Source organism: Microtus pennsylvanicus, chromosome 2 (assembly GCF_037038515.1).
Source record: "Microtus pennsylvanicus isolate mMicPen1 chromosome 2, mMicPen1.hap1, whole genome shotgun sequence".
NCBI classification, from domain to species: domain Eukaryota; kingdom Metazoa; phylum Chordata; class Mammalia; order Rodentia; family Cricetidae; genus Microtus; species Microtus pennsylvanicus.
Genome location: NC_134580.1, coordinates 20,919,329 through 20,943,117, shown reverse-complemented (window position 1 = coordinate 20,943,117; position 23,789 = coordinate 20,919,329). Strand labels below are relative to the sequence as shown.

The window sequence follows — 23,789 nt, the reverse complement described above, 5'->3', positions numbered from 1 at the left end:
GACTTTCATGTGTGTTCTAAGCTGCCTTTTCTCGCAATAAAAACAGGAGGTAGTTCGCAGCCCAGCCGTGTATTATATGAGCTTATCACTGCTTTCCTTTGATATCTTATCTATCCATTAACTCAATAGAAAGAGGCGGCAAAGCCGGGGATGCGCTGCAGGAAGACCCCTCTTGGAAAACGCAGGCAAGACCTTTAAGCAGAGGTTTTAACTTATCTGGTGAAAGCCAGTTAAATGGAAGCTAATCCTTCATTTCACCCTTTTATTAAAGACCATAAGTACTACAGCTTGGGAGTAGAGAGAGTAAAATAAATGGACGGAGAAGTATAGGCCGAGGCAATAAGGAAGGAGGCTTAGCTGTTTGCTCAAGGTTTGGGAAGCACTTGAAGGTAAAACTCCCAGAGAAGCAGACTCAAAATCCATAACAAAGGCTCCTGCTTCAGAGAAAGTGACTGCCTGCTGGATGCAGGAACCCTGCCCTTTGAGGATATAAACATCATATGCCAGGCATAATTGGGGGTTGTGAGTTACCACCACCGCCACACTATGCTTCTATATGTTTTGGAATTGAGATGTAAAAACCACCACCAACAGAAAGATGAGCCCCCTTCCCTGCTCCTGGACCACAGAAAGCCAACGCGGGAAGTCCAACTCTAAGAAGCAAACTAAAGGAGAGTGCTCCACCTGGAGACTGTTTTCAAGCATCAAAGGCAAGCGTCCTGGAACCTGCTTTCCTTTAGCCCCCACTTGCAAGTTTATAGGTTTTCTTTTCTAAAGGAAAGCCAAAGGTATTGCCCCCCGGTGTAATTAACAATGTTAATCTTCTTTTTCCTCTCTCTGGTGATAAAAGAATCATTTTTTTTATATTTAATTAATGCAGAGGATCATTTTGGAAAGTGCCTAATGAGCCTCTGATCACATTACCATGAAAATGTGCATTAACATTGCAACTGAGGAGGCTGTTTCATGTGTAGCAAATCCACTTTGTAATTAGCCCACTGTGAAATGAATCACGTCTGGGGGACTCAGAGGGAGCCAGGAGGCAGTGGGCACTTGGCTACTGCTGGGCCATAGACCACCAACGTCCCAAACATTGCCTTTTCAGCAGCAATACTCTCTAAAGACAGAAGTGGTCCTAGGCTAGAAAATAAACTTTATTTTGCCAGATGAGACATTTGCATGTGAACGCCACTTAAAAATATAGTCAACGAATAGAGTTACATTAACAATATAGAAGCTGTCCAGTTTCCTTATGTTTTAGCCAGAAAAGCCCTCAGATATGCACTGAAGAGATGCTTAAATTTCTAAGATTTTTTTCCTGAGTCAACACATGCACCCGGTAACAAGCCCTTGCAATTAATTTATAGTGCTAAACACACAGAAAATAGTGCAAGGATGCAAGAATAGAAGATTTAAAAAAATTCCTTGTTATCTTTCTTAAGACATGTCATGTGGTTTCCTTTATACAAAAATACCAAGTCTTAAACCAAAACAAAAAAATGTCTCATTAACCAGATAATTTCCTCTGGCTAACCAGATTTGGCAAGAAACTTTTCCTGTCTATTCAAAATCATTGAGACCACAGACCTATTAACTCCCAGTACTTATGCAGACAATGATACAATTGATTTTCAAATGTCAACATGATCTCAAAACCAAAGAGTTCTCTCAAAAGATTACAGTCAGCGACCCCAGAGCTGTTCCTCTGACTTGACAGACATCTTGGCAGCAGATACCCAAAATGTTAAAAGACTCCCACAGGAAGTCATCTGAAGGGGGAGTGGCAAGGAAACTGAGAACTGCCACCCAAACCTCAAATAAAAAACTCCCAAACAGCAAGTCTGCCCTCGATTCCGAAACGCACTTGAAAGACAAAAAAATCAAGCCAGCCAGACATCATTTCCCTTTGCTCAGATGAACACAAAGCCTGGCTGCTTCAGCTGCCGCCTGCAGAGCTGCACTCACCTGGGAAACTTCGTACAGGAGTTTGTAGTGTTCCTCTCTTTTCTGAAAAGTGCACAAATTGCAGCCCATTCTAGGAAGCCGGGAGAGAGCACAAATCTTCGAGCTTCCCCAGAACGGCGAGGCAAGTGAACTGAAAGGGAATCACCCTCCAGACTTGAGTACTGTTTATCATCAGTCACTTCGGTCCAGAAACAGACGAACCGCTGTGAGCTGAGAGCAGAAGCCGGGAGTGCATGCTCTCTGCCTTCCCGAAGTATCTTGCACTCAGCGATACACACAGAGTTTCCAGTCAGTTCATGGCAACACTCCCCCTGTCTCCGCATCAGTGCACATGACTACACAGATTCCAGCTCATGAATATTAATAGGGCCTCATTGATTATTTATGACAGAACATGTTAGCAGGGTGGGGTGTCATAGCTGCTGCTGATGACAGATGAATATTCACTAATTAAGAAGCAAATGTAGTGTGGTTAAACAAAATTCACTTGTGTCAATACCATCTCTGCTTATTAAGGATAGAGGGGTTGAACATGGGGCATTTAAAAAGATCATACATTTAATTCCTCCATTGATATAAGCTTCTAATATGCTCATAAAAATTGAGAAACAGAAATTACTTAGTTTGCAACTCCATGTTTTGCAACAAAGAAATATTTTCAACGTTAGTTAATATAGGGGAGATGAAGAAGAGAAATTATTTAAATTTAGAAAACAGACCCAGAAACAAATGAAAATTATGGAGTTATTTTGGGAAAGGATGAGAATGCATGTGTGTGTGTGTGTGGGGGGGTGTCTTCCAGCTTTCATTTTGACCATATAGATAGGACTGAGTGGATTATTCATAAAGACCAGCACCCAGAGAAAATGTGAGACACAGTCTCCTACTGCAAATAAAGAACATTTAAGCAAATGTGAGCAGATGACAAATAATAAATATTTTAATTAGATAATAAGGGCATGTCCATTAAACAGACATCTGAAGCACCATAATGCATGTAGATCTATATTTAAAAATTAGATAAATACAATGCACTTCCTCGGATAAATTACCAACATATATAGTATTTATGCTAATTTTATTAAAGTCATATATAACATTTCAGGATGCTGACATTGGTGATATTTACATTCTGATATAATGCACAATAATTCCATTTGTGATTCTATATTTGGAATTCATAAGATGCAAAGGTGAACACAGACTTAAAGATGAATCTCAGATCTGCGAATAATAGAATTAATCCATTTAATTTTATACTCACAAATAGTTACTTTGGGTTGCAGGATAGTAGTTTGGCTCCTTTAAAGATAAACTACAAACAGCCAAAGCAGATTAGCAAAAGTCATTTCTTTTTGTTCCAACACTGATGTGTCTAAAACCTCTGCCAATTAAAAAGTATGTTCTTCTCCCAGTACATTTTAAACTGGACAGGACAGCAGGTCAATTTGAAAGCAAAACAAAAACAAAAAACACGTACTTATATACTTATGCACAAACTTATATATACTCATGAATCTGGCTAGAAGACATGGTGGATTTTGAAGATGTTTAATTGACAAACATTTCTCTATAGATACTTTTTGGCATCTAATTTCCTAAAAGTGCTTTGTCAAATGTTTTTTAGAATAGATAAGAGAAAATGAATCCAATAGAACTAATTTTTAACAAATTCACTTTGTGACTAGCAACACCTCAACCCGGCCAGTAGCCTGAGATGAGCAATCATTGTTGACCATTTCCTTGGGGAGGTCATAATCTGATTATCTGGGCCTAATTTCACCTAACAGCCTGGATAGGAGCCAAGACCTGGGACCTTCCTGAAAGTGGTATGATAATTGGGGGTGCTCGCGTGAGTGAAGATCACCAGGATGCTGCAAATTAGAAACCACTTGTAGGAGACATTAATTAAGTCTTGATTTCTTTATGGAACAAGTGTCTTCAAAGAGGCAGTCACAGGGAACTCTATGGAAATCAATCGGGCCACAAACAGAAGCAAATATTGTCGAAGTGTCGAAGACGCAATACCTTTGATGTTATTGGGTGTGAAGATGTGGAGCTCGCCTCTTCCAAGCACACCCTGATTGCATTTGGAAGTTTCTAAACTGAATGTAAGTGAGACATGGATTCTTGGATATTGATGTTCTGTACTTAAATATCCAGTTCAAGCAACAAGAGTACAATAAGGCAAGGATGGCTCATTCATTTATTTCTGAGTGTTTGCTGTCATGACTCACTAAACTACTTTGTGGACGGTTTTGGAAGCTGGGGATGCACCTGTCTAGGTTGCTGCTACTCATTTGGAGCTCTTACTGTATCTTAGAGTTAACTTATAATAAAAAATAAACAAAGCTTTAAAAATAATTTTTTTCAGTTATCAAAAAGTGACTATTTTAGTGAAGTAGAAGTAAGCGATTTGAATTGCGGTTGCTTGTCCAGCTCTGCAGCTGCTCTTGGCTGTTGTGTTTATTCATTACTAGGCCCTCTGTTCTTTTGTTTCCATCTGAGGAAGCAAGTGTGGCTTCTCCAGTCATTTATCAAATGCTGCCCTTGGCCCATCTACCCTGGAAAGATTCCAATTTCTGCTGCTAATGGGCTCATCCCAAAGAATTATTAAAGGGTGTTTTGAACAAAGGACCCATAATCCCAAAATATTCAAAATTTCACTGGAATATGAGGGTCAGATTTTCTAGCAACTAGGCAGCCTATCTTGTATTGGGAAATTACACGAAGTTGGAAATGGAGAAAAATGACATTAATCTGAATATTTGCAAAACGCGAGTAGATTAGTAATAACTGTTTGGGATGTGTATGAGGAGCACCTTCCTGTTTGTTTCTAGCAGAGAATATTTGCAATGTGTGAGAATATATATTTGGGAATGGTGCATTTCGATACATACTTACTTCTTTCCGTTGTCTTTCATTTGTAATTACCGCCCTCCACACACATCCTTCTAAATAGGACATGTGTTCATCAAGATCTAATTTAAATATCAAAGGTTAAGCGGGTAGCGAATGTAGGAATCAACAATTTTCAAGTTCATCCTTGTAGCCCTGCATAGCTAAAAAGTAGTTGAGAGGGCCAGGCGTGGGTGGTGCACGCCTTTAATCCCAGCAGAGGCAAAGGCAGGGGGATCTCTGTGATTTTGAGGTCAGCCTGTTCTACAAAGTGAGTTCTAGTAAGCCAGGGCTGTTTACATAGAGAAACCCCGTCTCAAAATAAATGGAAGAATAAAGAAATAATAAATGGAAAAAGGGATAGCTGGGAGGGTATTTATCTTTATAGAAATATATTAGCTAATAAGTGAAAATGGGGTATAGAGTGTGCCCATGGCAGTAGTCTAGGTACTGTGAATTACTGCCCGCCGATATGATACCTACTTTCACACATATCAGAGATAAATGGTTAGTTTGTGTCACCTGATAGGAGAAAATGTTGCTGCCATTCGAAGGCTTTCCAAAGGCAAACAGATTGTAGTAAGTGCAGACGACAGGGCATTAAACAATGCCATGAGCAAGCTATTCTGACATTGACACTGAAGATTGTATTGTATAGATGAGCGTGAAAGAGGAGAGAGGGGGAGGGAGGGGAGAAAAAAGGAAGGGGAGGGAGGGAGGGAGAGAGAGAGAGAGGGGAGGCTGCCTATACTTAAAAGAGACTTTAATGGATTGTTATAGTCTATTTTTAAATATGTCCATGACTTACTTGACAGAATTGCCAAAACCATGCCACAAGTCACGGTGGTAGTCATTCTTAAGGAAAGCACAAATAACTACGCAGGGACACCAGACAGTTACAACATGGCTAAGAAAAGTCAGAACTTCTGATCTCAGTGGTGGCTTTTTTTTTTTAGTCACCAGATAGACTTTGGCTATAGATTGTCTCTTTATTTTTGTTGTATTTTATAGTAAGATCTATTGAAAATTAACTCACCAACAATCTGTGTCATGCAACTGAGTATCCTTATAACTCCTTTTGATTTCATTGGTTCTGCCTTCTTTGGTTTGGTTGCTTTGGATTAACTATAAGCCCAAAATATAAGGATTAAGCTCCGGAAATAAAGAGTCATGGATGATGTAGTGAAGGTCCTTGCTCTCTCCTTCTGTTGGGCTCAGGGAAAAGAACTGGCTTTGACTCGTGTGCCTGCAGGCCTATTTGTCACAGAGTCTCTGTCTCCTTGTCAGACCAATTGTGAAGCACCATGTCACTTGTGTTAAAGCCGCCTTTCGTCTACTTAAAACCATCCCCAAGGCCCAACATGGGTGAGGCTGGCAATTTAGATAGGCCAAAGGGAAGCTGTACATGCTCAGAGGCAAAGATGAAGTGTAAAGATATTCCGAGAGAGAGAGCATTCATAAAGCTTTTCTTAGAGCGTAGAACTGTTCCACTTTATAATTATGACCATGTCCAAATCCTACATTAAACTATTTCATAGTGTGCGTAGAGTCAGAAACATAGTGTGTACATATGTGTACCAATGGCAGTTTTAGGTACCCTGGATGGGTCTCAGAATGTACCATCTAAGGACAAAGAGGGGGAACTGCACCCATTTTCAGTCCTTACTAAGAGAAGTAATGGCTAAAGGGGACTATTCTGCATCAGCAATGCTCTGAGCCTCTCAAAGCTGCCATGGGCAGTGAATAATCCAGCAGCTACCTTTACATTGAAGCACGTTTGCCTTGCCGATGTGGTCCCTATACTGATCGTCACCAAATGCAAGCCTTCCAATACATTAACACACAAGCTATGCTTCTGTATTCCAGCCCTCATCCTTTCAGGTGATGCTTTATAAACACATGTAGTTCACATATCTTATACTCAACCGCAGACACACAGAACCCAGAGCTCAGAGAGATCATCTCGCTCAGGGTCAACTTGAGGAAAGAGATCCATATTCCTTTTTCCAGTTGCAAATTCTGAGGTTGAGTTCAATAGCTAGCTGCTGAGCTCTCTCTCTTTTATAGGAAGTAAGAGCTCTACTGATTGTCCTTTCCTGGTGATAAAGGAAGTGGAAGCTGAAACTCAAAGTCTTGCCATTAAAAAAATTAAAAAACGAGGGAGAGAATAATGCTAAGATTTATCCTAGAATAGCAGAGGTAGTCCATGGTTTAAAAATATACACCTTCTCTATTAGACTATTGGAATGTTTTTTCACAGGTCAGGGTTGAATGTAATTAGCTAACGCTACACTAGGCTGGGTTAGGCACTGCATCTAGATGCTCACCAGGCTCTGCAACTGTCTACACATGCCTGGGTTGTGCTGGCTCTAGCGCAGGACTCCAGATCCAGGAAGCACTTAGTGCTGATCCAAATGGACCCTGGAAATGACCCACTTCTTCCTTTGGGTCTCAGTCAAGCTGCATTTCGGTGCCTAGTCTGTATCACCTTCTCTTTGTCCCAGGTGCTAGCTGGGTCTGTTTGTCCTTTGGAATAAACTCCTGAAACACTAGGCAAGTTCCATTTCAGTCTCCCCTGGGACCTCATAACTAGCAGTGATGTCTTTAGTTCTGAGTTCTCCACATATTTTATCCATAGCCATACATGCTACAGCACACATCACATCTGTATTCATGTTTTATCTCTCTTATTGGACTATAACACATAAGAGGGCAGCAATAATATATGATTGTTTTTTAAACTCTTGAAAGTTCTTAGCATGGCACCTTTTACACTCTGGGATTTCGATAAATGCATAAGAAATAAATAGACATGATTTGGACAGGAAATTTCTGGATCTAGCAAAGGGACATACATTTAGATTTGCATTCTAATGCCTAATTAGTGGTGACATCCCCCATTGGACTATTTTAAGAACATTAATTAATTGGGGAAATATAAGCATAAAATATATTTAATTTGATTCCATAAATATAAATTTTAGATCCCTTAAAACTATCTGTGATAGGTCTACAAATGAATAAGGTCTGATCATATGTGTTTTACAAGTTGCCTGTGTTTACATGACAAAATTCCTCAGCGTTTAAATTAACATTCTGACCCATGTGATAGTGACTGATTTATTAAACACAATATTTCTGAATACTTACTTTCTGAATAATACTGGTATATGGATGGGAGGATTTGGGAATTGTGTTTTACTTTTAAACTATCTCAGAGGTAAATGTGTGAGCTAATGTACCATATTTACTACAGGGGAAATCATTTGGTGCTAAATATCTCTACTCCAGAAGACTTCAGAGCCCTTCCCTGGCTCTAATCTAGTGTTGGTCATAACAATATGGGGCATTGACCAATATCGTGAGTTTGGAAAGTGTGGCATTGACAGCTCTCATAACTGTCTTCCATTTGCTCCTCTAAAGCCTGACACATCAGCACGCTGAACCTTTCCACACTGTACTCATTTGTTGGCCATATTCAATTCATCCCTGGAGTCAACGCCTGCTGTCACCAGGGTGCCTCACCAACTCCACATGTCTGAGAGTGGGCTCAATACTAGAGAGACTGCAGAGGGAATCACTAAGGCTCTCATCTGAACCTTGTAGTTATACCTCTGTGGTTTTGCACAATTTACTCATTCTGAGATAATATTTAATTTGCAGTAGATTGTGAAGATCACATATGGTGACAGACATGAGCATGAGTTCCTGAACTATGAAGGATTTTCTCCATGTTGATGTGTGTGGGTTCTAGACTCAATATGCCTTGTTGTCTCAGTCACTGATGCAATGTGAAATGAATTACTAATATGTTACAATTACAATGGTTTTTCCAATATTTCTTATTTTAAAATGGGTGTAACTGTAACATTTGCCATGTGACTTTTGAAAGAGATAAAGTTGCACTGATGTGTACTAGATTTATCTGGCCCATAATGTGTCCAGACCATACTGCTTATGTTTACCACAGCAGTAAATAGAATAAAGATAATTATGATAGCCAACTCAGACTTCAAAAACATGTCTGTAATGTTTTCTAATTATAAAGAGACGTTGTGATTCCTCTCACATTACTTCACGTTTATCTGTTGAACTGTTATAATCATTTCTACCACCTCGTTTGCTCCTGAGTCCTTTATATATCAGTGTCTTGTTTACTGGCTCTTTGTTTAAAACAAACAGTGGCATGGGAAGTACCCGTCTTCATTCACAGAACAGCTCTGATGCTGTGTTTGTTCCTCTCCAGCATAATAAACAAGTATTGTGAATACAAGTGCACTAGAAACTAAGACAGTGTGAGGCAAGCTGTATACTCATGGAACAGCTAGACTAACAGCACTTTTTGAGGAAAATATTATGTATCTGTCTAGCCCAGCTCAGTTGACCTACATTGGTTAGAGGCCAGAGGGGTGGTCTTGGCGTTGCCATACCCATTGGCAACAATATGGGAATTAGTTTATCGCGAGTGGTGTCATCGCTGATTTCACATCATAAAAGGGTTTCAGCAAACTCTTTCCTTCAACCATTCTTTATCGAAGAATACTGTACATAAAGCAAGGCAGTGATGACTGGACAGACCAGTTAAAAAACACAGGTTAATGTTGATTTAATACTTGCCAATTCTTTCATTTGAGTACTCCAGGCTATCACCAATTTTCCCATGTCCATCTTTCGAGATGGTTAGTCCTCTTGACAGGAGTAATATATGATCATATGGCTAGTAAGTGGGGAGGCAGAACTCACATTCAGCATGTCAGCCTGGCACTAGCTCACCAGCACCTTAGACAGCTTGTCTCTCAGAGAGAGTTGTCATTCTAGCACATTCGTAGATGCTTAGGAGAAAAAAAAAACACGGGCGATGCTTGTAGCATGTTGAGATATGAAAATTTCCCTGAGGGCCAGAAGTATAGTCTAAAATTAACTCCCAGGATCCATGTTGCATCCTCGAGCATGACTGCATAAAATAGATTGAATAAAACCTAAGCAATTTCCTAACTTCACGCCACTCGGCTGCCTATTGGATATTGCTGCACTTAATATATGCCAGCAGCTGAATAGTATTTCCCTTCTCAGTACTTAGTAGTAGGGAATACTCGGGACCTCATATTCCATGCCTATATTGAGGGATAGTGAAAGGTAACCACGTAACGGAGGCAGATGTGGTGGTTTGGGGGAAAGTTGGAGGTTTGCTGATGAAGCTCAGGTTTAAATTTCCAGATTTAGGCCTAGGTGTGGTGGTGCACACTTTTCATCCCAGCAATCAGGAGGCAGAGACAGGTGGATCCCTCTGAGTTAGAGTCCAACCTGGTCTATAGAGTGAGCTCCAGGACATCCAGGACTACATAGTGAGAAAAATCAAACAAAAAAAATGTCAGATTTAATTCCTCTTGAGCTTCAGATGGACCCATTCACTAGCGGGTCTATCTACCCTGACTGCACAGAACCCATTCAAGTCGATTTTATCAAAACTCGGAACCGTCTTCCGCATAACTGTGGCTCTTTGCCAAGTGCTGTGTGGAAACGTGGCCTGACTATTGCAGCCTGAGGGTTGAGCATCTGCCTTGCTTCCTCCTGCTCTACATCTAAGGACTGGTCACTGCTGGTCTGAACTATTCAGTCTCTTCTTCCCCTCGTTCTCCTCAGAAGCCATTCTCTTAGGCGCAGGCCACCATCGCTTCCACTAAGGCCCTGTTCTCTTCCCAGCAGTTAGAGGTAGAAGAAGGTCCGTGGAAACACTGTTGCCTTCCTGTTTTCTACTGCCTGTGAACAAACACCTATGAGCCTTCTCCTCCAGGTGCGTTTCCATTTCAGGTCTTAATTGAGTCTAGATGCTTCTTGGCCATCAGATGCTGATAGTACTCATGCCTCCTTTCCTATTTCACCTAGTCAGTCATCATAATGGTGTTCAGGGCTTACAATTGTCTCAGACTTCATGCAGTAGATTTGATGGTGCAAGGGAGCATCAGACAAATGAAAAGACAGCAATTCTACGAATGTTCAGAAAATAACCAGAAAAGTCCCCGGCAGAACACAGGAGCAGTATGAGGGTGAGCCTTCTTGTTCCCTTATCCGATTATGAACACAGGCGACATCAAGTCAATGTTGATGATGGAAAAGGAGGCAGATAAAGGGATATAGACCCAAGAGATGACCTTTTCAACTCAGATATTTGGGTTTTGAAGTTTCTCTACCCGGAGGCTCCTATGCACTCACCCATCTGCTGTGGTCCTGGCGTTCCCAGACTGACCGCGTTCCACTTTGGAGAACAGCTTTCACCATGGACCAGCACATGAGTGCTGCTCTGCTTCTGTGGGTTCGAAAGAAAACTGTCCAGCTTCCCACACATTCTAGCTCAGCATTTGTCCCACACCATGATCATCAGAATGAGTATTTAGTTTGTCTTTAGATTTTGGTGTTAGACAAAAGTCTTTAACCTTCCTTAAAATCATATGCAGTATGGGGCTGGAGATATGGCTCAGTGGATAAAGAACACAGACTGCTCTTCCAGAGGATTTGAGTTCTATTCCAAACACCCACATGGCAACTCACCCAGAATCTCCCAACCTAATGTAACTTAAGTTTCAGGATATTCAGTGCCTTTTTCTGACTTCTGTGAGCACTGCATACATGTGGCACATAGATATTCACACAGACCAAACACCCATATACACAAAATAAAAACAAAACACAAAACACTTGCAATATGCTTTTGAACAAGTTGCATACCGAAATATGCTGAAGTGTCTCTGGTATTTCCTCTATAAATTGGGTATGTCAGAACTTAATCCAAAGAGGTTTGTAGAACATATATGGTACCTGATTCGTGTAAGTACTCAATAAACTTTAAATAACATTTTATGGCTTATAATTTTTATTATGAAAATACTAATGTAAGCAGGTATGTGTGTGGATACTTTGAAAATGTCATCTTTTCTTAGGAAGCAACTGGATTTCTCTCATGTAAGCAGTTACTACTGGGGCAGCCAGGGGGGAGTGGGGAAGGGCTCAGAGGATATACAGAGCACAGCCTTGGAGAGACAAGGATGCTCTGAGTCTCCTAGTGTTTGCTGAGCTTCCTTTCCCACCATACTTTGTTCAGGAATCCAAAGCCAAGGTATTCATCCAGAAGTGAATGTCCCATCATCAGGAAGCATTTTCAACTTACATTGGGTATACATATAACCCCAGTAGCACAGATACTGAGAGAAACAATTAATAAATGGGACCTCCTGAAACTGCAAAGCTTCTGTAAAGCAAAAGGCACCATCAACAAGACAAAATGGCAGCCTACAGAATGGGAAAAGATCTTCACCAACCTCACATCAGACAGAGGACTGATCTCCAAAATATACAAAGAACTCAAGAAATTGGTCATCTAAAGAACAAATAATCCAATAAAAATGGGTTACAGATCTAAACAGAGAACTCGCAACAGAGGAATCTAAAATGGCTGGAAGACACTTAAGGAAATTTTCAACATCCCTAGCCATAAGAGAAATGCAAATCAAAACAACTCTGAGATACCACTTTACACCTGAAAGAATGGCCAAGATCAAAATCACTGATGACAACTTATGCTGGAGAGGATGGGGTAAAGGGAACACTCCTGCATTGCTGGTGGGAGTGCACACTGGTACAGCCCCTTTGTGATCAGTATGACGATTTCTCAGAAAATTAGGAAATAACTTATCTCAAGACCCAGTAATACCACTTTCGGGTATATAACCAAAGGATGCTCAATCATACCACAAGGACATATACTCAATTATGTTCATAGCAGCATTCTTTGGGAAACAACCTAAATGTTCCACAACCAAAGAATGGATACGGAAAATGTGCTACATTTACACAATGGAGCAGTACACAGCAGAAAAAAATGACATTTTGAAAATTGCAGGCAAATGGTTGGATCTAGAAAGCATCATATTGAGTGAGGTAACCCAGACCCAGAAAGACAAATATCATATGTACTCACTCATAAATGGCTTTTAGACATAAAGCAAAGAAACCCAGCCTTCAGTTCACAATCCCAGAGGATCTAGACAACAATGAGGACCCTAAAAGAGATATCCATGGATCTAATATACATAGGAAATAGAAAAAGACAAGAACTCCTGAGTAAATTGGGAGCATGGGGACCATGGGAGAGGGTAGAAGGGGAGGAGAAAAAAGGAGAGTGGGAAGAAAATATACAGCTCAATAAAAACAATAAAAAAATAAAAGCTTAAAAAAATGTCTATTTCCCCAAGTCATCAGATTCCTTCCCAGGACAATGAATTTAGGTTTCTTTTGTTTTGTTTTATTTTTTCTTTTCTTTCCTTTCTTATTCTTTTTAAAATCATTTTCCAGGGCAGCGCTCACTTCCTATTTTGGGCTGTCCTTTCACCCAAGCATGGCAACTTGTCCATGACAACTGGCTGTCTGACCCTTAGCCTGCCTCCCAGCAGCATGCCTCTCATCCATACAGGAGGGTTGGCTTTATTTATAGGACTTTTGATTTCTATTTTTCAGTTGAGGCACCTTAATCTTTTATATACTAAAGCTAACCTAGGTAATCACTTGAATGGTAGTTATAAATATTTATATCTCATTTTATTTTCATCATAATTGACTTAAAAATCCTACTACTGGAAATACTTTTCATCATGCACTGAAGATGTAATTTTGGTTCATACAACTATCCTACATGGCAGGGTCTGTGTGGTATATTAACTTATTTTTATTTATATAGAACTAGACAACTGTGTTTGCCTATTATTATTTTCATCTTTAGATGCCATGAAATGGTTTGTTCTGGCTAACAGAACAGGGGTAGATGTCCTGATCAAGACTCCTGTCAGGTCTGACCTCTAGAACCTGCTCTCAACTTCTTTCAACTCACAACATGGGTACTAGTACCAAATGCCAGTGTAATGGAGGGATATGGTGCAAACAGCCTAGATCTCCGTAGGTCATCTTTGACCAGTCAGTCAGTCATAGACCTGTATCCAAGTCTTTATGAGGGGATGGGTACCTTTACTGCATTAAACTGAAAAGAATTTGAGGATTGTTATTTCAATATAATTTAGCATAATTAAGACTCAAAGTACACAGATTTAAACAAATTATAATTAGTATGAAGCAAACAGCTTATTGTGACTTAGTAACAAGTCACAGTGACATTGAGGGACAGAAGCAATTTTGTCTGAAGAGGCTCAGCAGCATTAGAGATTATGAGCATTTAGAAATGGGAGAATGAAAACTTTCAAGTTTACCCGCAAGGCCCCCTCATTTCTGTCAGACCATTTGTTTGTATACTCCTAAGCAATAATTTCTGAAGAAAGGTGAACGATGCTGATGTGAGCAGGGATGGTTTTATACGAGCAGACTAAGTGCAGGCACGTTGTGATCACATAGAGCCAATGATCTCCAGTCTCTGCAAAAAATAAAGGTCTTGCTCACCTCAGCAATCCAGGCTTTCAGAGGAGTTGCACATTCTAACTGGGTTAACATGGCCACACCATAGCAAACAAACGTAGGGTAAGTAGGTTGCACTGGCTGCTAACCAAGCGACAAATGTCTATTTCTACATAACAGAAAGTGAAAGGACAGCTTTTTATGTTAACCACCATCATACATTTTCAGAGCTTGATGAACCTCCCAACACAATCGGAGCAGAGGAAAAAGCACCGACTGCAAAATGCAAGAGCCCTGTGCTTGAATTTCAGCCCCACAAGTCGAGCAAGAGAGCAATGCCTAACTTCCTGTGAGATGGAGGTAATAGCCCTTGCTCCTCTTGGTGTTATCGATAGGATTGATTACCTGAAGTAATTGTCTCTCATATAAGCCATCCTACAGGAGCTCCCAAGGGCCTTATCATTTTCTGAATGGCTTGGAAGAGATTCATTGGCTAGCTTATTCAAAATTTCAACAAGCAGGATATTAAATTCCTGCTAGTATTTTTTAACTACTGGGACAAGGAAGACGAAGTTGTCTGTTTGGGGGGGGACTCAGAAATATGGAACTAATTTTAGAAGTTGTATAAAATATTCATAGCAGTATGTCTGCTAAGAATACAACATTGGGTGCAGACAGTCAGAGGCATGGGGCTACACAGAGTGAGAGGAAGTTTAGGAAAATAGTAATGCAGCATAAAGGTTTGCTTGAGTTAAATGAAACCAAACTACATCACCAAAAACCCATATGTGAGCCCACGATGCCAATTTTTCACCAAAGAAGAGGATGGTTGAACAAAGGAAATCGCGACAACAACTTGATAAAAGCAGGATCCGTGCAAGGGAGAGGGGGAGAAGGGGAGAAGCACAGGCACCACCTACCATGTTGTAAATGTCTTAGATGTCGCATTGACAAAAGAAAATGCTCTTGTGCACACAAAATACACACCGGAGAGAATGACACGCAGGTGGACATTTTATGTCTAGATATATATTGTGGGACGCTAATATGCCCAGTAGTTAGGTTACTGCCGGAAATGTGTTATAATTATAACTAACAAAAGTTCACTGATGGGCCGGATGAGTTGTGTGGTCCCTGGGATACAGAGCTCATTTGACTGAAAATGTATTCTTATGATTTTGTCATGCCGTGAGAGTCTATAGTACTCATTTGTAATATTAATTGGCAATATGCAAATAAGGCATATTGTGTTTCATTCCCTGTTTCCACCTAAGTGACAGACTCATCTCACTGCGTCCATAGGTGTAGCATATAAAAGAGGTCACAAATCAGGGAGAACAAAATTGAAAATTAAAACAAAAACAGACAACTTTGTCAGTTCTGAGAAATACCAAAGTAACGACCCAAGAGCTACTAATTAAAAACAATTAGTTAAACTCAGTTATTCATTCAACAAATATTTATTGAAACTCATGGGTATTTTGCTATCTTTAAATAATTAAATAAATAAATCATTGAAACAGTATTTTCAGTAGAAATACAGCATACTCGTCATTGTGGGATATTAACTGGCTGAGATGCCTCTTCCATCTATGTTTACTCATAATATGTGATATGCATTTTAATGTTTGCAATTTTTGGCTATTTTGTATGAAAAAGTCATACACACACACATATAGAGAGAGACAGTGTGTGTGTGTGTGTGTGTGTGTGTGTGTGTGTGTGTGTGTGTGACAGAGAGAGAGAGAGAGAGAGAGAGAGAGAGAGAGAGAGAGAGAGAGCAGAGATGGAGTAGTTAGAATAAAAAAGCAATCCTCAAGACAGGAGCAAGATACTTTGGGGACTGTTAAAGGAACAGCACATAATCCAGTGTCTAGGGACACATGTAGCCTATCAGGACCAGTGAGCCTCATAGATGGGAAGTATTTCTGCAGCTCTGTGTTTACGTTTCTTGCAGTAGATAATACAGCCGCTGAAGTTTCTGCACTAGGAGTGTCCCTCGTTAGCTTATAGTTTCAGTTTCTCGGGGTTCACTGAAAGGCTCCAGCCACAGTGCTCACGATGGACCACGACTAACCTCTCACGATAGACTGCAAGTGGTCGTGAATAAGGGAAGAGGGAGACAGGGAACACAGGGAACACAGGAGAGGAGAGGAAATGCAAGCAAAGGAAAAATGGAAGGTCTTGGGATGTGATGGGGGTCTCATTAACGGCTATGACTTCAATAGAAATAAAAAAGGCAAGAAAAGAACTCTTACAGACAGAAATATAAACAGATTTGAATTGGGTATAGTAAAATCAGGTGACCTCTGAAAACAAAGATGTCCATCATGGAGCTGAAATTCTGAGGAGAAAGGTTAAAGATCTGAAGGTCCCCAGTTTTATTTAAAGCTAAAGGAGTTTTGTATCCAAAGAAAGGAAGAAGTGTGTGCATATGAGTCTGTGTACATTGTGTGGTGTGTACATATGTGTGTGAATGTATGTACATATGTGTATATATGTATGTGAGTGTACATGCATGTAAGTATATTGTGTATATGAATTTGTGTATGTGTGTATGGTATGTACATACATGTGTATGTAGGTATATGCATATATGTTTGTATGTTACATGAGTTTTCATATATACCTATATGTGCACATATGTGTGTATGTATGCAGAACTGAGAAGAGGGGTCATGAGTAGAAAGACAAGGACAAGCAGAATTGTGAATCCACAGAATTGAAATTTCAGAACCAAGGGACTAGGAGCAGGAAGCTGAGGATGGCAGGCAGGAGAGCGGTGCCTGAGTATGGGGTTGGAACACATCTGTCACTCTGAGAATGCTACTGAACCCAAGGGAGAATGGGGACTGCCCTGGCCACAGAGGTGACTTTGAGGCGGAGACACAGGTGAAGGGCAGTCTCTTAGGAAGTCTGTAATGGAAAGGGAGAGTGGAAGCAAAGGGCTGGTTTACTAGCCTGTCTTCAGCTAAATGAACCCAAGGAAGAGATTGGAGGGGCTGAAAGGCTCCGCGGAGCAGACCTGGAGGAGGGAGGAGTAAAGAGGGGGAAGCACATAGTGAAGCCAGCAGCGGTTGACTAGAAGACTTTCTCCTTTTTTCTCAGACAGAAGAAAATGGTAAATAGAAACATGGCCAATTTAGTAGCCTACAAAAGGGACTGAGATCTGAATGTGTTCACATCAGGTGTCTACCTTCAGTAATGAGAAAATGAGGTTACCATTTTGGTGAGTATTCATTGAAACAGAAAAAAAAAGCCCACTACTTAAAATGAGATGCTGAATAAATAATCATTTTTTGTGTACTTTTACGTTGAAAGAAACAAACTTTCTATAAGGGTCTTTTCTTAAAGGGACCACTTGCTTAGCTTTTGCCTTGATAAATGTATAGCAAGCACACTGAAGACAATTTAGGTCCTTAGCAGCGATCCAATAAGCTGCTGGATGTGAGGGAAGCATCAAATGTTATTACACAAGAAGGGCTCTGCGTGTGCTGGTTGCATCTGGCAGCTGGCTACTTTGATTTAGCATTACATTTCGAACAGATATCAACTTGTTTCTTGACAGTCATTAACTGTGAGCCATAAAGGGGCCATTAATTCTGCTGTAGTCAGCAAAATGCTTGGTAATGATCTAACGCTAATACACCCCACTCCTATAAAAGCCCCATGATAGCAAAGGTTTACTCTTTAAAACTGGTTGGGTTTTCTGCAGCTTAAACTCCCTGCCAACGCACCTGCCTTCCAGAGGATCATTAGGGGAAAGTCCCAAGGTGCACAGTCCACCTGGCTCCTGTTACCTCGCCGTCTGCTGGAGAAGAAAATTAATGCTAGTCGAAGACTCTCTTTCCCAAGACTGGCTGGTGTGTAGACACTGGGCCAGCTGTCTGAGGGGTACTTAGGGTTATTCAAAGCTGACCCAGCTCATTCTCTGCATGGATCTCAAATCCCAACATCGCACACTAACACCCCTCCTGAAGCCTGCACCAGCTGTTACACCATTGTGTGGGTACTTAGAAGGATTACAGCGCACGGAAAATACAAGCGTGCCAGCGAGCAGGTTGCCATACAACTACTGTTTTATGTAGATGTTCATAGACTCCATTCCAAAAAAACCATAAAACCTAACCACCAGATATGAAACCAGCATTTGAGACAAAAAGAGGAGAAAAGGAAGTGTTCTGATGCATGCATATTACTAAAAATCCCTTTAATAAAAGGATTTCTTCCCTTCTCATTTCTTATGGAAAGTAATACAAATTAGCATAGGAAAATCCTGCTTTATCTCCGAATGGAGTTACATAGCCTTAACCTGAAATCTTCTTTTCTTCTGGCCACGAGAAGCCGAGCAGGGCATCCTATCCAATAGCAAGGGGAGATTTGTCACGTGTGGCTGGTTCTCGCTCTGTGGGTTTTCGGCTAAATGCTGCTTTGCCACAGGGGTCGCCCCTGACAGCCACACCCTGCACTGGTCCCCAACCAGTTCCTTTGCTCCAGGTCCTGCTGCTACAGCATCCTCAGGGAAACAGCAGCAGGGCAACTTCTTTCTGTATCAGGCGGTCCTCCAAGGAGGACCACAAGGAAATCGCTTTGTTTGACATAACAGCCAACTCGGAGGAGATTTTATGGTAGAAACGTAGCCACGGGCTAAAAGCAATGAATCTCGCAGACTCTCCTGTTTAGTCATTAAAGTGCTACAAAGTCGTGGCTATTTATAGAGCTGGAACTTGCCTTTTGCATTTGCATGAAATGTGAGTGTATGAGTTCTCAAAAGTCAGGCTTTTCAAAAAAAATTAGCCAGATATGAAATTCCTTGGGGACCATTTTTATAAAACTGGTATCTCTGTGTGGTGACTCTGGTTACTGCCTCCTTTTCACACAAACCAGAAATTCTTTGTTGCTGTTGGAAAATGAATTTCCTAGTATCTTTCTCTCAGTTACTCCTTTCAGATAATGCCGAAACAATGCCAATGATTTATTTAGGATAACATTCTATTTTCAATTAATGTTCCATAGAACGAAAATGACGTTTCCAAGTTTTTCAAGTTAGATGGTGCAGCATATTTCTGTTAAAAATGAATATATGCAGTATCAGTGTGCTTTCGTTGTTTGTCAATGTCAGTTATAAATTCAAATGAATGATAATGTGCCGTAGAAGGGTGTGCATAGAAGCAGGAAAAATAACCCTGTTAGAGCCGCATAAACCCTGCTCTTATTCCATGTTGCATAGTTTTATGAAATTATGCAAACCTGTAATCACACAAATGTTATGCTGCATATGTGTGATGTGGGTTGCTTATTCTTTCCTTCAAGGATGAAAGATTCAAAATTAATGAATTGAGGTATGTGTTACGTGACTATTGAGAGATCATGTGTAAGACTGTGTTAGATATATGTATCAGTGTATGCACGCGTGCGTGTGTTTGTGTGTGCATACACATGTGTGAGAGGTACTGTAACAAAAATTTTGATAGTCTGTACTGTACTATGGCTTCAACTCCTTTTAACTCATCCACCCTTGTATGAACTCATATTTTGAATATTTACACTTACTTCTTCTCCAAGTGTTTTTGCCTTCTCTCTGTGATTGAACCAAATATCCCCTCTTCCATACGCATACCCCAGAATTAGCACAAGAACTCTGACACTGCATTCTGAGAGCCTTCTGGATGTTGACATATTGGAAAGCAAGTGCCGTTCCTGTCTTTGGGCATATGCTTACTGGCTAGCACTCCACAGATACCCCATAGCTACTACATGACTGAGGAAGCCTGGAAAATCAAATTACTGGTAAAACTGAGGAAGAACAATCCAGGAATCTTAGACTGAGTTTGCACTCTTTTCCTTGAAATAGATGATGTCATTTGGTTCATGTTGAAAAGGACACTCATCAAGTTTCTTTTGGCCAAAGATGGCATTGCCTATAGATGACTATCAATTAGATATTAGCTTAGGAGCTGAAGACAAAAGAAAGCCATCCAATATTCAAAGTACTATGAATATTAAGCCTCTTTTTACATTGAAGACAAAGTATAATGCAAAAAAAAATTTTGCTTTCTCAGACTTGAATAAGTATGACAACTTCCATCCTAAGTAAGGTATTTAGAGATCATGTCTGGTTGGACTACAGCATCCACTTCAGTATCTCATTCCTGAAAGTGGTACAAAGCAGCTATACAACCTCTTCACTGTACAACCAGGGGAACTAACAGAGACAGGCAAGTTTCATGTTAAGAATATGTTCTTGGGGCTTTTTGCTACTATGTTTAAACATTGAGACCTGTGAGGCTTATACAAAGAGGCAATAACAATGGAGTTTTGTTATCCAACCACAGCACCAGACTCTGACACAGAATATAGACTTGGCCCAGGATCATTCTCAGTTTCCAGGAAAGCTTAAGGCTCTGGATGGGTTTCCAGGATGGAGCTGAGGGTGGACGGGACAAAACTAAAGTATTTCCACAGGGGAAAGAGATCAGTTTACTCCTTAGCTCTACCTCCTCTTGTGGGTAAGTCTGACCAAATATCTAGCTAAATAAAAATACATATTGAGTTCAAAAACTAAATGGCGTAATCAGAAAGACTCCATTTTCCTTTCTCTTTGTTTTTGTTTTGAGTGTGTGTAAGATTTTCTTATTTTAAACTGAAGAGAAATTTAAGATTAAAAAAAAAATCCTGTTTTTTTAGACTTTAAGCAACAAGGGCTTCACATCCCACAGAGAAAGTGCAGATAAATGTGGATATAAGTATTATGCACTCATTCGTATTTTAATTTAGTTCTTCCTCCAATTTGTACCATATTTAAATCCTCAAATTTTAATGGTTTAGCTTAAGGAGAAACATATTTGTCAATCTCAGAGAAAATATTTGTGTCTGCTTCAGACAAGAAGTTGTAAAACCGTGGAAGAACCCTGGAGAACGGCTTTACTTCTGAGCCCTGCGTGTGCCTGCCAAACAGTCTGTTTTACTCTATTTAAAAATTGAAAATGATTTCTAAAGTGTAAGCATATTATATCTGCAAGCATAAAAATAAGATAGAACTTCGACTAATCCCATCTCGAGTCATGATCTTGGCTATCTTGCTAAATCAGCGGATAGTAAAACGTGACACCCTCGGCCCGCGCCTCCAATGATAAACCGCCTCTGCAAAGCTCCAAGGCGCTCTCTAGTTCACTGTGAAGGTTGCTATGGCAAAGCGTGCCTTCTGGACACAATTCCTCGTTTTCAAATAGTTACGTTTTATCTAGCACAAGATAACCAATTTCTGCCTTTAAATACAGAAGAAAAACATTGATGTACTTAACTGTAATCTTTCCCCAAAGTTTAAACTTTACCAAAATGTTGGCTGCCTTCCAACAAAACCTTAGAAAAGTAATTTCAGTATTTTCTTATGCATAAGCCAACATGCTTGGTTATTTAACACTTACTTAACCATTGGTGGGATAGTGCTGAACTCTAGGGGGAAAAGCAACATTTGTGAAGGCAGGACCTGAACTCTACAGAGTGGTGCACAGAAAACTGAGGGTCCTTTTGACTTTGCCTCCTAAATGTCCTCATTTTAGTCACCCAAGCAAGCTGACAGCATCGTCAATGTCCCACCATCTCTGGCACCTCTATTACATGTTCTCCACAACTCATCTAGCCTGGAAGCATATCCCCATATAAATGTCATCATACATTTCCCTACTGCAAGCATGTGAGGAACTTTTAGTTCCGTAGGATTAAATACCTCACTCCTCACACCCTTTGACATGCCGTGCCTCTCCAGGGTCCACGTGATTCTCCTGCCATCATCAGCTGACAGTCAATGCTATTCTACCTTTATCTGGCTCCCCAGCACCTAGGACTGTGCTGGTCTTGGAACAAAGAAACCCCCTCTCTCTTTCCTAAGTGCCTACTCACTTTATAACACAACCACTTGTAGGATATTATTCATAAGCCTCCAGCGGAGGCTGCTTTCCTGGTAATTATCTTTGTAGTTGTATATGAGTTTTCATGATAGTTGTCGTTTTACTTTCATACAAAATTGATTACGATACACCATCTTCATCTTCGTTAGGACCTTCTACAATTTTAACTGTTACATTTTAAGTGTTAATATTCTACAACAGATAATAAAGTTTTCTTTACTCACCTTCTAACATTTAATATTAATTGTGCTTTCTTATTTGGTTTTAAATCAACATGTAGCCACCATATCATTATATACCCACGCATTCACGGGGAAGCCACTTCAAGTATTATGATTATATTTCCTTTCCTATAATATAGTGTTCTATTTCCTTGAAATTAATGTTGATTTCCCGCTATTAGCTCAGTGTGGATTCATGTATGTATGTAAAAACAACCAGTGGAAAAAAGAGATCACGAATTTGAAAGAGTACAGAGGGTAGCTTTGGAGGGAGGAAAGGGAAAAAAACTGATACAATTATCTCAAAGATAAATAACAAATATTTAAAAATCGCTTGTTGGTGCTCTCTGCTACCCACTTTCATGTAGATAGTAAGAGAATCCCTAATCCTAACCTGATATGTGACTATGCAGGAAGACCCTATTCTTATGTGTGGCCGAGTTTGAAATCAATGAGATGAAAAGGAAATCAATTCCCCTTAACCATGGCTTTAGTCATGCCTTTTCCTCATTTTGTCATCCTATCCTTTTCTCCCTTTTGCTATTGTTTCAGCAGGAATAAGATGGGCAAGAATAGAAGTGAATTAGTGACTTGGACTTTAAAGTGACTTGGCATAGAGGCCGAGAACTACAGATACAGATGCTTATGCTTCAAGGTCTATGGAAGAAACCTCTCCCCACCCCCTCTCCCTCTTCCTCCCCTCTCTCTCTCTCACACACACACAGATACACACGTACATACAGAGAAACTGTATGTATGTAAATTGATCTATAGAGAGAAAACAATCTACAGAATTCATCAACTTTTCAATGAGGAGGTCTTTACCCTAGAAATGCCAATTGTATCGATCTGTATAATCTCCTCACTTCCAGACTCGGGACACCGCTGCACTCTGATAACATGTCTGCCTCAGGTCATGTAGAAATGCATGGCGTTTAAACCTGGGCTAAACCTGAGCTCTTCAGTTCACAGCTGATTTCTAGCTTCTCAATCTTTGTCTCCTTTTGTTAACTAACAAGGAGAGATCTTAGGCATGGGTACCTGGGATAAAAAACTGTTAATCACATAAGAACTAATATTAATGGATGAAGAAACTGAAGAGGGGTGAGTCTATTCACTCTTGTTTGCTCACTAGACGGACTTGGTTTCAATAAAAGGCCTTTTGATAGCTTTTGCTTGAACTGGCATTTTTGCCACTATAGGACGATATAAGCCAGAATTTTCTTGTCCCCGTTATTTAATGTGGGACATTCAAACCAGGATGTCATGTCTGTGCTTCCAACGGAAGTGTCAATAAACAGGGTGCTATGCCCATGACTGTTTGAACTTTCACCCAGTGAAAAAAGTAAGGGTGACCAACATTACTTCTCACTTGTCGGTGCAAGTTTTATGACAGCCC

The 23,789-nt window shown here is 40.3% G+C and overlaps 2 protein-coding genes across 3 annotated transcripts in view; one reads left to right on the top strand and one right to left on the bottom strand.

The window, feature by feature from the left end:
* Pdzrn4 (PDZ domain containing ring finger 4) overlaps positions 1-23,789 on the bottom strand; it is a 348,820-nt gene that overhangs the window by 158,351 nt on the left and 166,680 nt on the right. The window contains exon 1 of one of the 2 annotated variants that reach the window (XM_075960415.1): positions 1,966-2,292. The exons of the other annotated variant lie outside the window; for it this stretch is intronic. Coding sequence (XP_075816530.1) covers positions 1,966-2,034 — 69 coding nt within the window. The 5' untranslated portion in view covers positions 2,035-2,292. Of the gene's footprint in view, positions 1-1,965; positions 2,293-23,789 lie in introns of those variants that run through there. 2 annotated transcript variants of the gene reach the window in all.
* Positions 1-23,789, top strand: part of Gxylt1 (glucoside xylosyltransferase 1) — an 817,907-nt gene that overhangs the window by 639,582 nt on the left and 154,536 nt on the right. The gene's annotated exons all lie outside the window — the stretch shown is intronic.